Raw genomic sequence first — 11,278 nt, forward strand, 5'->3', positions numbered from 1 at the left:
ATAATTTTGTAATGGGCTGTTTTTTATAAAGTTTGAGCATTTTGTTTGAGTTTGTGTTTTGTCATGGATTGCCAAAGGGGAAGTTTGTTGGGTTTTAAGATTTTAGGTTTAAATGTATTAGAACTTCAATTTGTAATGTTGACAAACCATGATCAAAACGTTTTAGTCTTAGTTTTAGACTTGCTCAAAGTGTGTTTATATGTAAAGTTGGAATCAAGTATTCTACAGAATTTACTGTGTAAATCTGCCTGGCTCAATTGATTGAGAATTAGACTCGATCGATTGAAAGTCGTGCAGATTATTTTTTCTACAGAATTTCCAACTCAGTCCAAGCCTGTTTGACGTGTAGGATTTTATGTTTTGCCTTAAGTATAAAAGGAAAAACCTTAGCTACATTTTCAAGTTGCTCCTTATGCTATGTGTGTGAATCTTTTGTGAGATCAAGAGGTGGTTGCCTTCACACATACTTAGGGTTTTCAAGATTCAAGATTATGTCAAGAACTTGGTGATTGATTCAGTTGCTGTTTTAAGAGCTTAAATATATACAAGCGGGTGTGCTTGTACTTGCTGGGAATCCAAGAAAGAAGTAGTCCGTAGACTCGGAGCTATCATGGGGTCATGGTAGTAAGTTTCCTACTTGAGGTAACAATAGGATATTAGTGGCCTAAGTCACTATTGTGTAAACTTCAATTCTTTCATAGTGGATTCAATTTTATCTTGAGGATAGCTAGGTTAAATCCTACCTAGGTTTTTTACCGGTTTGGTTTTCCTAGGTTATCATATCATTGTGTTATTTATTTTCCGCACTTTATAATGGTATAACCTAGTTCTGATAATTTGATTAAGTAATCACTTGGCTAATTGACTAGGTTAATCTGATTGTGTTTTAAGAGGTCTAAAAACAAACAACTTATATCATAATAGCGAAAAGTAAAGTAGACAAGCGATATAATGACCTAGAAAAACTTATGAAACTATTCAGTTTCAAGGCAAAAAGCCTAGTGAGGATTTAACCTAAACAATCCACAAGGCAACAATTTACTAATAGAATAAAAAATTTTACAATAGACTTAACCCTAAATATACTGCTACCTCTTGTAGTACTTACTCACGTAACCACACGCAACTCCAAATCTACAGACTCTTCTATTATGAATTTGTTGCACACAAACACTCCAGTTTGTGACTTTGAGAGTTGCACTTAAAGATTTAGATTAGCAACACAAACTCTCTAGTTTGTAATTCCAAGACCACCCCTGAAGTTTTAAATTTCTAGCACCTTTGATGACTAGTGATGGTAGCAACTTTTACAATACTAGATTTTGAGTTTCTTCAAAGAATATTGCTGGTAGAAGATTTTAAAAAGTTTTGGGTACAGAAACCCTAGATCTACAATAGGAGGCACAAAAAGTATTCTTCTCTCTCTAAAAAACCTATTTAAAATGTGCCTTAAGGTTTCCTTAAAATATTATGTGAACTAGATCTGAAACCCTAATCACTTAATAGGCTTAATGGACTATTGGGCCGAAATTAAAATCTGTAGAAACTCATCTTGATCGGTCGAACCATAGTCTCATTTGATTGAACCTGGCATGTTTCAAATTCTTGAACTTGCAACTTCCTTGTTTTTGTATTTTGACTTGCGGCACTTTGAGCATTGTTTAATCATATCTATAGACTTAAGAATCTATATCTAGACAAATTTGTACTTATGGTTTGCCAATTGTTCTAAATTTTTAGAACCTAACAAGCGGAACCTAGAATTACATATGTACGTGTTTAGCAAAAAAGAGTCATTTGCATTGAAATGGGAGATGTGGATGTGCACGATTGAAACTTGTGTAAAGATTTTGTTTGAACCCAATTTATCTTTTAAGCATTTGGTAAATACTCTTTGTCCGTAATTATTTTTAAAAATGTTAATTTGAACCGATCAATAACGTTAATTTTGTGAATAATCAAAGTTAAACATAAGAGCATGGTTTAGTGATTGTAAGTAAACTTTCTCATTTGCAAAGGTTTAGTAATTAATCGGATGGATACATATTTGTATGCAGTCATTAGTCATAGAAGCATAGCAATTTTGTCTAGAGCTTAGTGTTTTTGATGCATTGCTTGAATGGGGTGATCATGCTTCAGTTTAAAAAGTGAAAAAAGTACGAAACTCAACAACAACTTGTGGCCATCTACTGGAGGATATTAATAAGTTATTGTGTTCTCAATTTCTATTTTATAAGTTTTATTGTGTGGATCATAGTATAGCCTCTTTGCTGAGATCTTAGTCTTCGGTTTGGTTGGATGACCTTTCTTTTAATGTTGGTGCTGCTTCGATAGTTGATGTAATATCCAGGGTTTTCAAGTTCGAACCGTTCAAAGAACCGTAAAATGAAGAAATTCAAAATTTTTAAGGTCCAATTGGGATAAGATTAATGTCATAATTAATTTAATATTTAATAAATACTGAAAAATGGCACAAATTTGTAAAAATGAGTAGTCTTGATAATAATAAGAAAAAGAGATAGAGAGAAATTATATAATTTTCAAGTACATTTTCACAACTTTTATATTAAAAAATACAACACAAAAAAAAGTGTAATTACCCTTAATCCTTCAAATATAAAAAATAATTACTTATTTTTTTTAGTAGTAAAAAATAATTACTTTAAAAAGCAAATAATTTTGGTGCTTCACATATAATAAATATAAGTATATTAGTCACAATAAAATATTTGTGAATTTAATTATATATTAAAAAAATTATATATTTTATAATCAGAACGTTTGATTTTTTTTTTAATATATCTAAGTTTTTGAAATTTAAGTTAAAAGCAAATATTTTTCGCTTTAGAGCATCAACAACCTTCCTGCCACAGTGGTCAGTGTGTGTCATGTTTCAAATATAGCTCTTCTAAGTTGTAGTATATTTGTTTCTTGAAAAAAAAAAAGTTGTAGTATATTTGTGTAATGACAACATGTACATTAAAATAATCCATTATACATTAAAATCTCCCTTATCAGAGACAGATAAATATCCAAGCATGTGTAAATGGCTCACACCTTCCCACTTAATTTGATTGACAAAAAAAATGGGAGGGTTATTTCTTATTTTATTTATATCTTACAAAAAACAAAATACAAAAAATCCGAATCAAGACGTCAAATGGCAGTGGCCATAGACTTTAGTAGTAATTTTTATTAAGGTTCAAGATCCGAAACGCCAACTTTGATTTTTAGAAACATTTTACCTTGCTAAAGGATTGAGTTCGGTACTGAGATCCATATTGATCATTTCAAATGAATCTTTCAATTCAACCCTATAGCCCTCTATCTTTTGAGATAATTCAGTTGTCAAACTTTCCTTTAGTTCTGCGACTACCTGACTCATGGTTGGCCTTCTACTCGAAGTTGGAGATACACAAGCCACTGCTACTTCAACAGCTTTCCAAACTGAGTTAACATTGAAATCTCCACCCAACCTTGGATCAACAATATTTTGAATGTCCCCTTTAGCAAGCATGAAACCCACCCATTGGCTTATGTGAGTCCTTTCATGGGATCTTTCGATCACAGGTCGATTTGTAATAATCTTCAATAGAACAACTCCAAAACTGTATACATCACTTTTTTCATTTAACCGGTTCGATTTGTAGTACCTGCAAGTCAACCCAGGTTATATTTTCATGTTTTTTGCAACATTATTCTTGGAAGTTGGGAAGTTTGTAATACTACTCTTGATATTGTTTGTTGTGTAATGTTTTGATATTCATTGAACAAAACTAGTTGAATTATTACACACACATATATAAACTGACGCTGCTGACTTTTGATTAATTGATCTTTTTATTTTATTGTCACAACTCCAGAGGCCTCACAATATACATGTCATTGTTCTAATTTATGTTTTTAGTTGATTTTAAATTCTATTTTGTATTTAAACCATCCATTAGTATCTTGCCATGCCATGTATTCTTTCAACAGTAGAATATAAATTCTATATACAAACTAAATTATAATAAATACCAACTAATGATTACTATCATGTGGCTCTGCTGCTGACTACATGATAATTGCCTTTTATGATAAGAAACTTATCAACATAGCTTACTAAAACTTACAACTAAATAACAGAAGTACTCACTCAGGGTCCAGGTATCCAGGGGTGCCAACGACATTTGTCGACACATGTGTGCTGCTATCAATTTGGAAAATCTTTGATAGACCAAAATCCCCTAGTTTGGCATTGAACTTTTCATTCAACAAAATGTTTGTGGTCTTCACATCCCTATGGATTATGGGTGGCTTACAACCATGATGCAAATACTCCAAACCTGTTTTACAATCCATTATTAATTATAGAAAAAGAATGAAAAGATTAAACACTTTTAAAATATTTATATAAATCAGCTTATTGCAAACCTTCAGCTGCGTCAATTGCTATTTGAAGTCTTGCTTGCCAACTCAAGATATTTGTTTTATGACCTGCATCCGTAAATAATACGCCTTAACTTAGTTGTGCAGTTCAAATAATAACCTTAATCATGTTGTTTAAGAAAAGTTTTTGAGGGAAAATTATTTTTATGTTGCTTCAATATAAAATTTGGCTTAAATTATTAATTTGACCCTTTCACCATTAGCCAAATCCAATTGTTCCGTAAACTATTAGTTGAGTCAATTTAGCCTTCCAGTTTTCAAAATCAAATCAATACGATCGTTGGGTTGCCTCTCCATGATATTATTATAAGCTAGTTTTAACTATGACCAAACCTGACAATTGTGTTTCTAAGTCTCTGTTGGCCATGTACTCGTAAACGAGTCCCATGTTGGTTCCTTCGTAGCAATACCCGACAAGGGTAGTCAAGTTTTTATGATGAACTCTCATAAGAAGTTTTACCTACAATTCAAATCATCATAACTAATTTAGTATAATAATCGATGTATGGGAGATCAAGAATTCTATGTTATAGTGGCTTGCCTCTGCTTGAAATTGTTGATACCCTTGGACTGATGATGGAGAGAACACCTTCACTGCTACATGAATTCCATCTATGCAGCCATAGTAAACTGTTCCAAATCCACCCTTACCAAGAATCCTCTCAAAGTTGTTGGTGATTCTTTGGAGATCAGAATATGTCACTTGTCGTTGCATTGACTCCAGTGGCCGATTCTGGACGTTTGGTTGGGTATCAACTAGCGCAACTGCTAAGATCATCAAAAGTATATTAGGCACAAATCTTAGGAGAATTATAATTTTTATTGTTTCCGCAAATGTGTATCTTATATTTAATGTCTTAACCTCTAGTCTTATCTTGCTTTTTCCTCCTTGTAAGCCCACAAAAGATAGCCGCTATACTCAATGATAGGATGAGAAAACCAAAAACTGAGGCTAGTGTTAAAACAACAATATTGTTCTTCGTCTTTTTCCTTTCACATGAATCTGACGCACAAAGGTTTGGATTTTCTCCCACACTACGAACAAAAAGGTTAATAGCAGCAATTGGAAGTTAGCAAGGAATATCATCATGAACATTATATTAGTATATGATGACACTAACTGATGCTTTAGGTTTTTGTAGAGAAACTATATACAGACTTTATTTGTTTTTGAAAATCGGAGTGAAATAAAATTATGATATTACAGAGTCATCGGTTTTGACAAAAACCATACCTTAACAATAGTGAACCAGTCTTTGATCTTTTTATGAGTTCAGCTGGAATAGAACCATTGAGCTGATTTCGGTCTAAGTTTCTGCAAGGATAAAGTGAATATGATTTCCCCCTTTTTTAACATATAATGGTATCCAGAGGCAGGGCCACATACTGTAGTGGGTGCAAATACACGCATTGAAATTTGGAAAAAAAAATGTAACAGTTTCGGTACTTTTCTATAATTACACTTCAGTGGGGGAAAAAAAGAAAAAAAAAAAGGTTGTTTTCAATTATGAGAACCCTTCTGAAAAATTAAATAGTACTGTAAAAAAATGTACCTTTTTAGATATGTAATCCAAATTCCTAAATCAATTATTCTTTTAAAAAAGTGATCTCAAAAGATAGAACCTATTACTCAACTTTTCTCCTTCCCCATCCAACACTACGATTTGTCAATTTGGCCAAACAAAAATGTGAGAGGGAGAGGGGGAAAAGAGAGGAAAGAAAAGAAGAAGAAAGAAAAAAAAAAAAAAAGATAAAGAAAAGGAAATTGGTGTAAGACAGACAGAATATGTATACACTTTAATTTTTGTTCTGTATTAAATATTTCATAGTTTCTGTATCTTTATAAATTTTCTAGAATATGACTTTATTCCTTTATTTTAGAGGGGTTTTTGAAGTATTTTCATTAAAATTGAATATATATATTACCTAATACTTGTTTAAGAATAAAATTATTTAGAGCAAAATTATGTTAAAGTTCACTCTTATTGCAATTCTTAAATTATAGAATAAACGAGTTTTGTAACTTAACTATACTTCCTTGTGCATGAAGTATTTGAAAGTTCAAGGGAGGAGGTGTTCAAGTTGTAGGGTTATGTTATTAACATATGTATTTCTAATAATAATAATAATAATAATAATAATAGAATTTTGTATTACTATCCAAATGATGCATATAAAGTTAGAACATATCTACAAAATGGTACCAATCAACCTCCTAACTACTACTTTACAAAAAATCAAAATTCAAATCTTTTAACCTCATTTCAATTGTGCTTATTTTGATGAGTATGAAATTGGTTGTAGTATTGTATAAAAAAAATAATAAAACAATGTCAAATCCATGTATTTATTTATTTATTTACTTTAAGAGTTTGCACTCATTTCAAAACAAATCCTAGGTCTACCACTTATACCATCAGTTAAGTAACTTACAAGACCCTCAAATACTTCAATTGAGACAAAGAATATAGTATTGATCCCGTTAAGCTGTTGTTTGATAGATCCCTGAAATAGGAAAATCAATTAAACTTATTATTTAGTTATAAAAAAATAAAAATAAAAGAAAAAACAAAACTTTTTACCTAATTTTGTTATTATTATCATTTTTCAATTTTTTTGATAATGTAAATTGTTAGTACTTACAAATCTTGTAACATTACGAGATTTGATATGTCAGCAGATATCTCTCCGGTCAATCCACTAGAAGACAAGTCCCTGTTCACGTTTAAAATTTACAATTATTAAGGTAAAATTTTCTTAGAGATAGTTTTAAATAAGTTGGAAAGTCACGTGGGAAAGCATAAACTTACAAGGAAATAATTCTAGGGGAATTATAACCATCATAGCTACAATTTAGACCTTCCCACAAGTATGCTTGAGGGACACACGGATCTCCTTGCCAATTTTTCTTTACTCCATACGTTGACTTGATCTTTGTGATGGCATCAACTAATATTTACATAGGTATCCAAGTAAGTCAAAAGATACGAGCTAACTACAATAAAAGATTACAAGTTCGAAGCATACGTGTAGAGGAGCATACCATCTTGTTGGTCCGTTTCTGATTGCGAGAGATTTTTCACGGAATATATCTCAACTGCATTAAGGATGGGTGGAAGCGTTGAATTCTCTGTTTTGAAGATTGAAACTTCATATTTTTTGGCAATAGTCAAGGGCGATGGGCTATACAAAGTGTTTGTGGACAAGTACTCCGGAACAAAAGGTCCATAAAAGGGCTCCCCGTTTATTGTAATCTTGAATGATCTAGACTGATTGGCTTTTAGCTTTACAACTTCAGCAAAGTGCATGTAGATATAATATTCGGAAGTTGCGGTTTCTGAGTCCCAGTAGAAGTTCAATGGAGAGCTGTCGGTTGTTGGTGAGACAGCAGTACTCATGACAACAGATGGGGGTTGGTAATCGTTTTGACTTTGGGAGTCAATAGAAAGCGAGGTAACTATTACCTTATCATAGTTATCAGGCTTCCAAATGCGATCATAAATATCGTCTTCATACCTATGTAAACATGTGTGATTTTATATAAGCCAAGAGCAAATTGAGTCTATGTTCTGTTTAAAACTTTAAAGAGATATACACTATATAAATGGGATGAGATCTAGTGAAGAAACAATGGCCGTCATCTATATATATATTAGTCGAGCCTATCGTCCTTATAAAGTTGACTCACCAATAGGACCGGCACTAGGCTTAAAACCCTCTGTTAAAATCAGATCCTAAAATTTTATGAGATATATAACAAAAAATAAACCACAAGAACATCAGTCAACTCCCTCTTTCTCACTCTCTCTCAACAACAAAATCAAAATTGTAAATTATATTTTCAACTTTATTTAACCATGCATGATCTTATCTAGATAATTAAGCATCTTCTTTGAAAAATAATAAATTTTAGTAATTTATTTTGGTTTAATTTTATGCTTGAACCATGAATATTTGATATATTCTCTATATAAAATTAATCTTTGTTTCCTTGTACGAGCAACTTGAGACTATTGTGTGATTTTATTACTATGCCAAGTTGTCTCTACATATTAATCTCTATATATTAAAAGGATTCATAAAATTAGTTACTATATCTTTGGCTTCCAAAAATACACTTAATTTAATTAACATATCATTATTCCTAAAATATAAGAAATAAGATTAGAACTGTAAAACGTCAAACATTAAAAAGGTTCCTGTAACAAAAGCATTAGATTAAAAAAAAAAAAAAAAAAAAAAAACTACCTGATGTTCCTTATTCCCAATAAAACAAAGGTTCCTATTAAAAAGGTTCCTCGTTCCTTCCCACTTCCCCATGCCCACTACCCCACTTTCTTAAAAATAAATAAATAAATAAAATCTCATTCCCATGTTGTATAAAAAAAAATCCTTACAAAAAAAAAACCACTATCCACATCACATTAAAAAAATAAAAATAAAAATACAAACAAACAAATCCACACAAAAACCAATTACAACTTCCTGGAAAAAAAAACTTCTCCTTTCAGTTGTTCCTCTTTGATCCTTTCAAACGTTGCGAAATGTATAAGAAAAAAATTCTAATAACATTAGATCTCCAAAAACCAAGGATGTCAATACCGTACCGGAGGCCGTACCGGTTTGGCCACCGGTACAATATATTTCGGATACCGGTCAATACCGGTGTACCGTTTCGGGTTTACCGCTATTTTTTATATTTATAAATATAAATATATATATATATATATATATGTGTGTGTGTGTGTGTGTATGTATGTGTTTGTGTATATATATATTATAATAAATATAAAAGTTTACCATAAAACATTTCCTCAATTTAGAACTAGTTATTCATGGTTTTAGACTTTAGTATCAATTAAAAGGGAAAAAAATAAAAAAATAAAATAGAAAGCTTAAAAGTTATCATTGCATACTAAGAAAACAAATAATACTAATAAGTTAATACAAATAAGTTACCATTTTGTCCTAACAAAAATTCAAAAATTACAAAACTTAAAAAAAAAAAAAAAAAAAAAAAAACTTTTTTCTGTACCGGCTGGTATGCCCGGTACCGGCCGGTATTGCCCGAAATTGGCCGGTACGGCCGGTACGAGGCCGGTACGGCCGGTATTTTTTCCGGTACGAAACAGGGGGGTTGAGTGTACCGGATTGCTGGCCGGTACGGTATATTCCGGCCGGTACGGTACGGTATTGACATCCATGCCAAAAACTCCAAATCTACAATATTCTTTCAGTTTCTTCTCTATTCTTTCATCCTATTTCTAATCGACACAGGCCGAAACCGACTCTACCGATTTTCAGGCGGGTCGAGTCCAGGTTCCTCCGCCCTCCACTCGACGTCGGCAAGTCGAGTCTGGGTTGGGTCCAAACCCGACCCAGCCCGACCCGGAACAGCCCTAATTTAATGTGTCATATATTGAATTCTATTCAATAGTCATGTGTTTAATTTCCTGTCAAAATTGGTAAGTCTATTTGAAAAAAATTTAAGTACTACTTTTTCAATTGAATTATATTGTATATCCTATTTTCCCAATTACATATATTGTGAATTGGTAATTTTATAACTTTTTGTGATGTGTAAACTATTTAAAATGTGTTGTAGAAGATTTGGCTATGAATAAAAAATTATGACATTAAACAAAAAAATAAAGCCCCATCGCACATGTGCGTGAAATGAGACTAATAATAATTAATGCTTTAAATATTGTAGAGAATATTGTCTCTTATTTTCGAAAATGTTTTAGTTATAAGTGTCTACTAAAAAAGACCCATTAAAATGACTCACCTGTACATTTTATCAGTTAGTGAACCATCATCCGTGCGCGTAAAGAGTGCCAGTGATCCAGATTCTGTCACATACACCTCATCATTCAATGGCCGTAACTCTATTGCTGATATAAACGGTGTGCCGAGGTATGTGTTTACAAGACAGACATGTATATAATTTAGAGTTGGGACATGTATGAGCTCCAAGTTGAGAGTATATGACGCATTCTTTATTTTGACCGTATCCCACATATTTGGTCCCAGATGCAGATCGAATTCTGGGAAGTTATCTTGTCCATCATAATTCCCATACAAGAAGGTTGCTCGGATCAAATATTTGACTCCTTCTGCAATATTTATTCTGTAACAGTTTCGGATTCCATCAGGAAAGCTTCTTAGAGTCCATATTTGCTGTTGATAGTCATCTTTATTAAGCTCAGTTGATATGCTCTTGCTTATACCAGTGTCTGTGAAGGTCGCGTCTGAAATGTAATTTATGCCTGTTCTGGGCTCCTTATAGCTAAAATCTGCTGGTGACCCACAATCTATGCTAATGAAGCCTGAGATAGAACAATAATTTAGCTATATTTATGGTACAGTAATTAGCTATATAACCAAAACCAATACAAATATTCCAAGTTTAGATTGCCCTACCTGATTGATCCTGGGCATGAACCAGAAGAGTAAGAGCCATACCACCCAGCAATGCAAAGATGAAATGGTTGCACCTTCCCATGATCGCCATCTAAATTTCTTATTGCTTATTAGAACAAAGCTGCCAACACATGCTTTCCGACATCTATTACTTATACTGCTCATATGGGTATAGAATAGTTTTACCAACATTGTCCTAGTCAACTGCCCTTGTTACCTGAAGAATTCTATCACTTTTGTTTTATACTAATCATAACAGCTTCGGTAAGAATTTATGATAAAAATTATTAAAATTGTGTCATGCTTAGTACGTTCAAACTACATAGTAAATTAATTTTTGAACTCCAAGTCAATGGGACAAACGACATGTCTGGGTTAGCGTCCGTAATACTCTGTAAATTAATTTTGAAAATAGAAATCCTTA

General features: G+C 32.3%; 1 protein-coding gene across 1 annotated transcript; it reads right to left on the reverse strand.

The window, feature by feature from the left end:
- Window positions 1-2,956: 2,956 nt before the first annotated feature.
- Window positions 2,957-11,071, reverse strand: LOC126725255 (LRR receptor-like serine/threonine-protein kinase IOS1). The gene is made up of 13 exons (XM_050429826.1): window positions 10,855-11,071; window positions 10,220-10,760; window positions 7,475-7,947; window positions 7,242-7,380; window positions 7,075-7,146; window positions 6,865-6,936; window positions 5,666-5,746; window positions 5,294-5,466; window positions 4,973-5,196; window positions 4,765-4,891; window positions 4,417-4,479; window positions 4,139-4,328; window positions 2,957-3,653 (listed from the first exon to the last, which is right to left on the reverse strand). The coding sequence occupies exons 1-13, from the start codon at window positions 10,943-10,945 to the stop codon at window positions 3,242-3,244; spliced, it is 2,658 nt and encodes an 885-aa protein (XP_050285783.1). The 5' UTR covers window positions 10,946-11,071; the 3' UTR covers window positions 2,957-3,241.
- Between the last annotated feature and the right edge of the window lie 207 nt (window positions 11,072-11,278).

This window comes from Quercus robur, chromosome 5 (assembly GCF_932294415.1).
Source record: "Quercus robur chromosome 5, dhQueRobu3.1, whole genome shotgun sequence".
Classification (NCBI taxonomy): Eukaryota; Viridiplantae; Streptophyta; class Magnoliopsida; order Fagales; family Fagaceae; genus Quercus; species Quercus robur.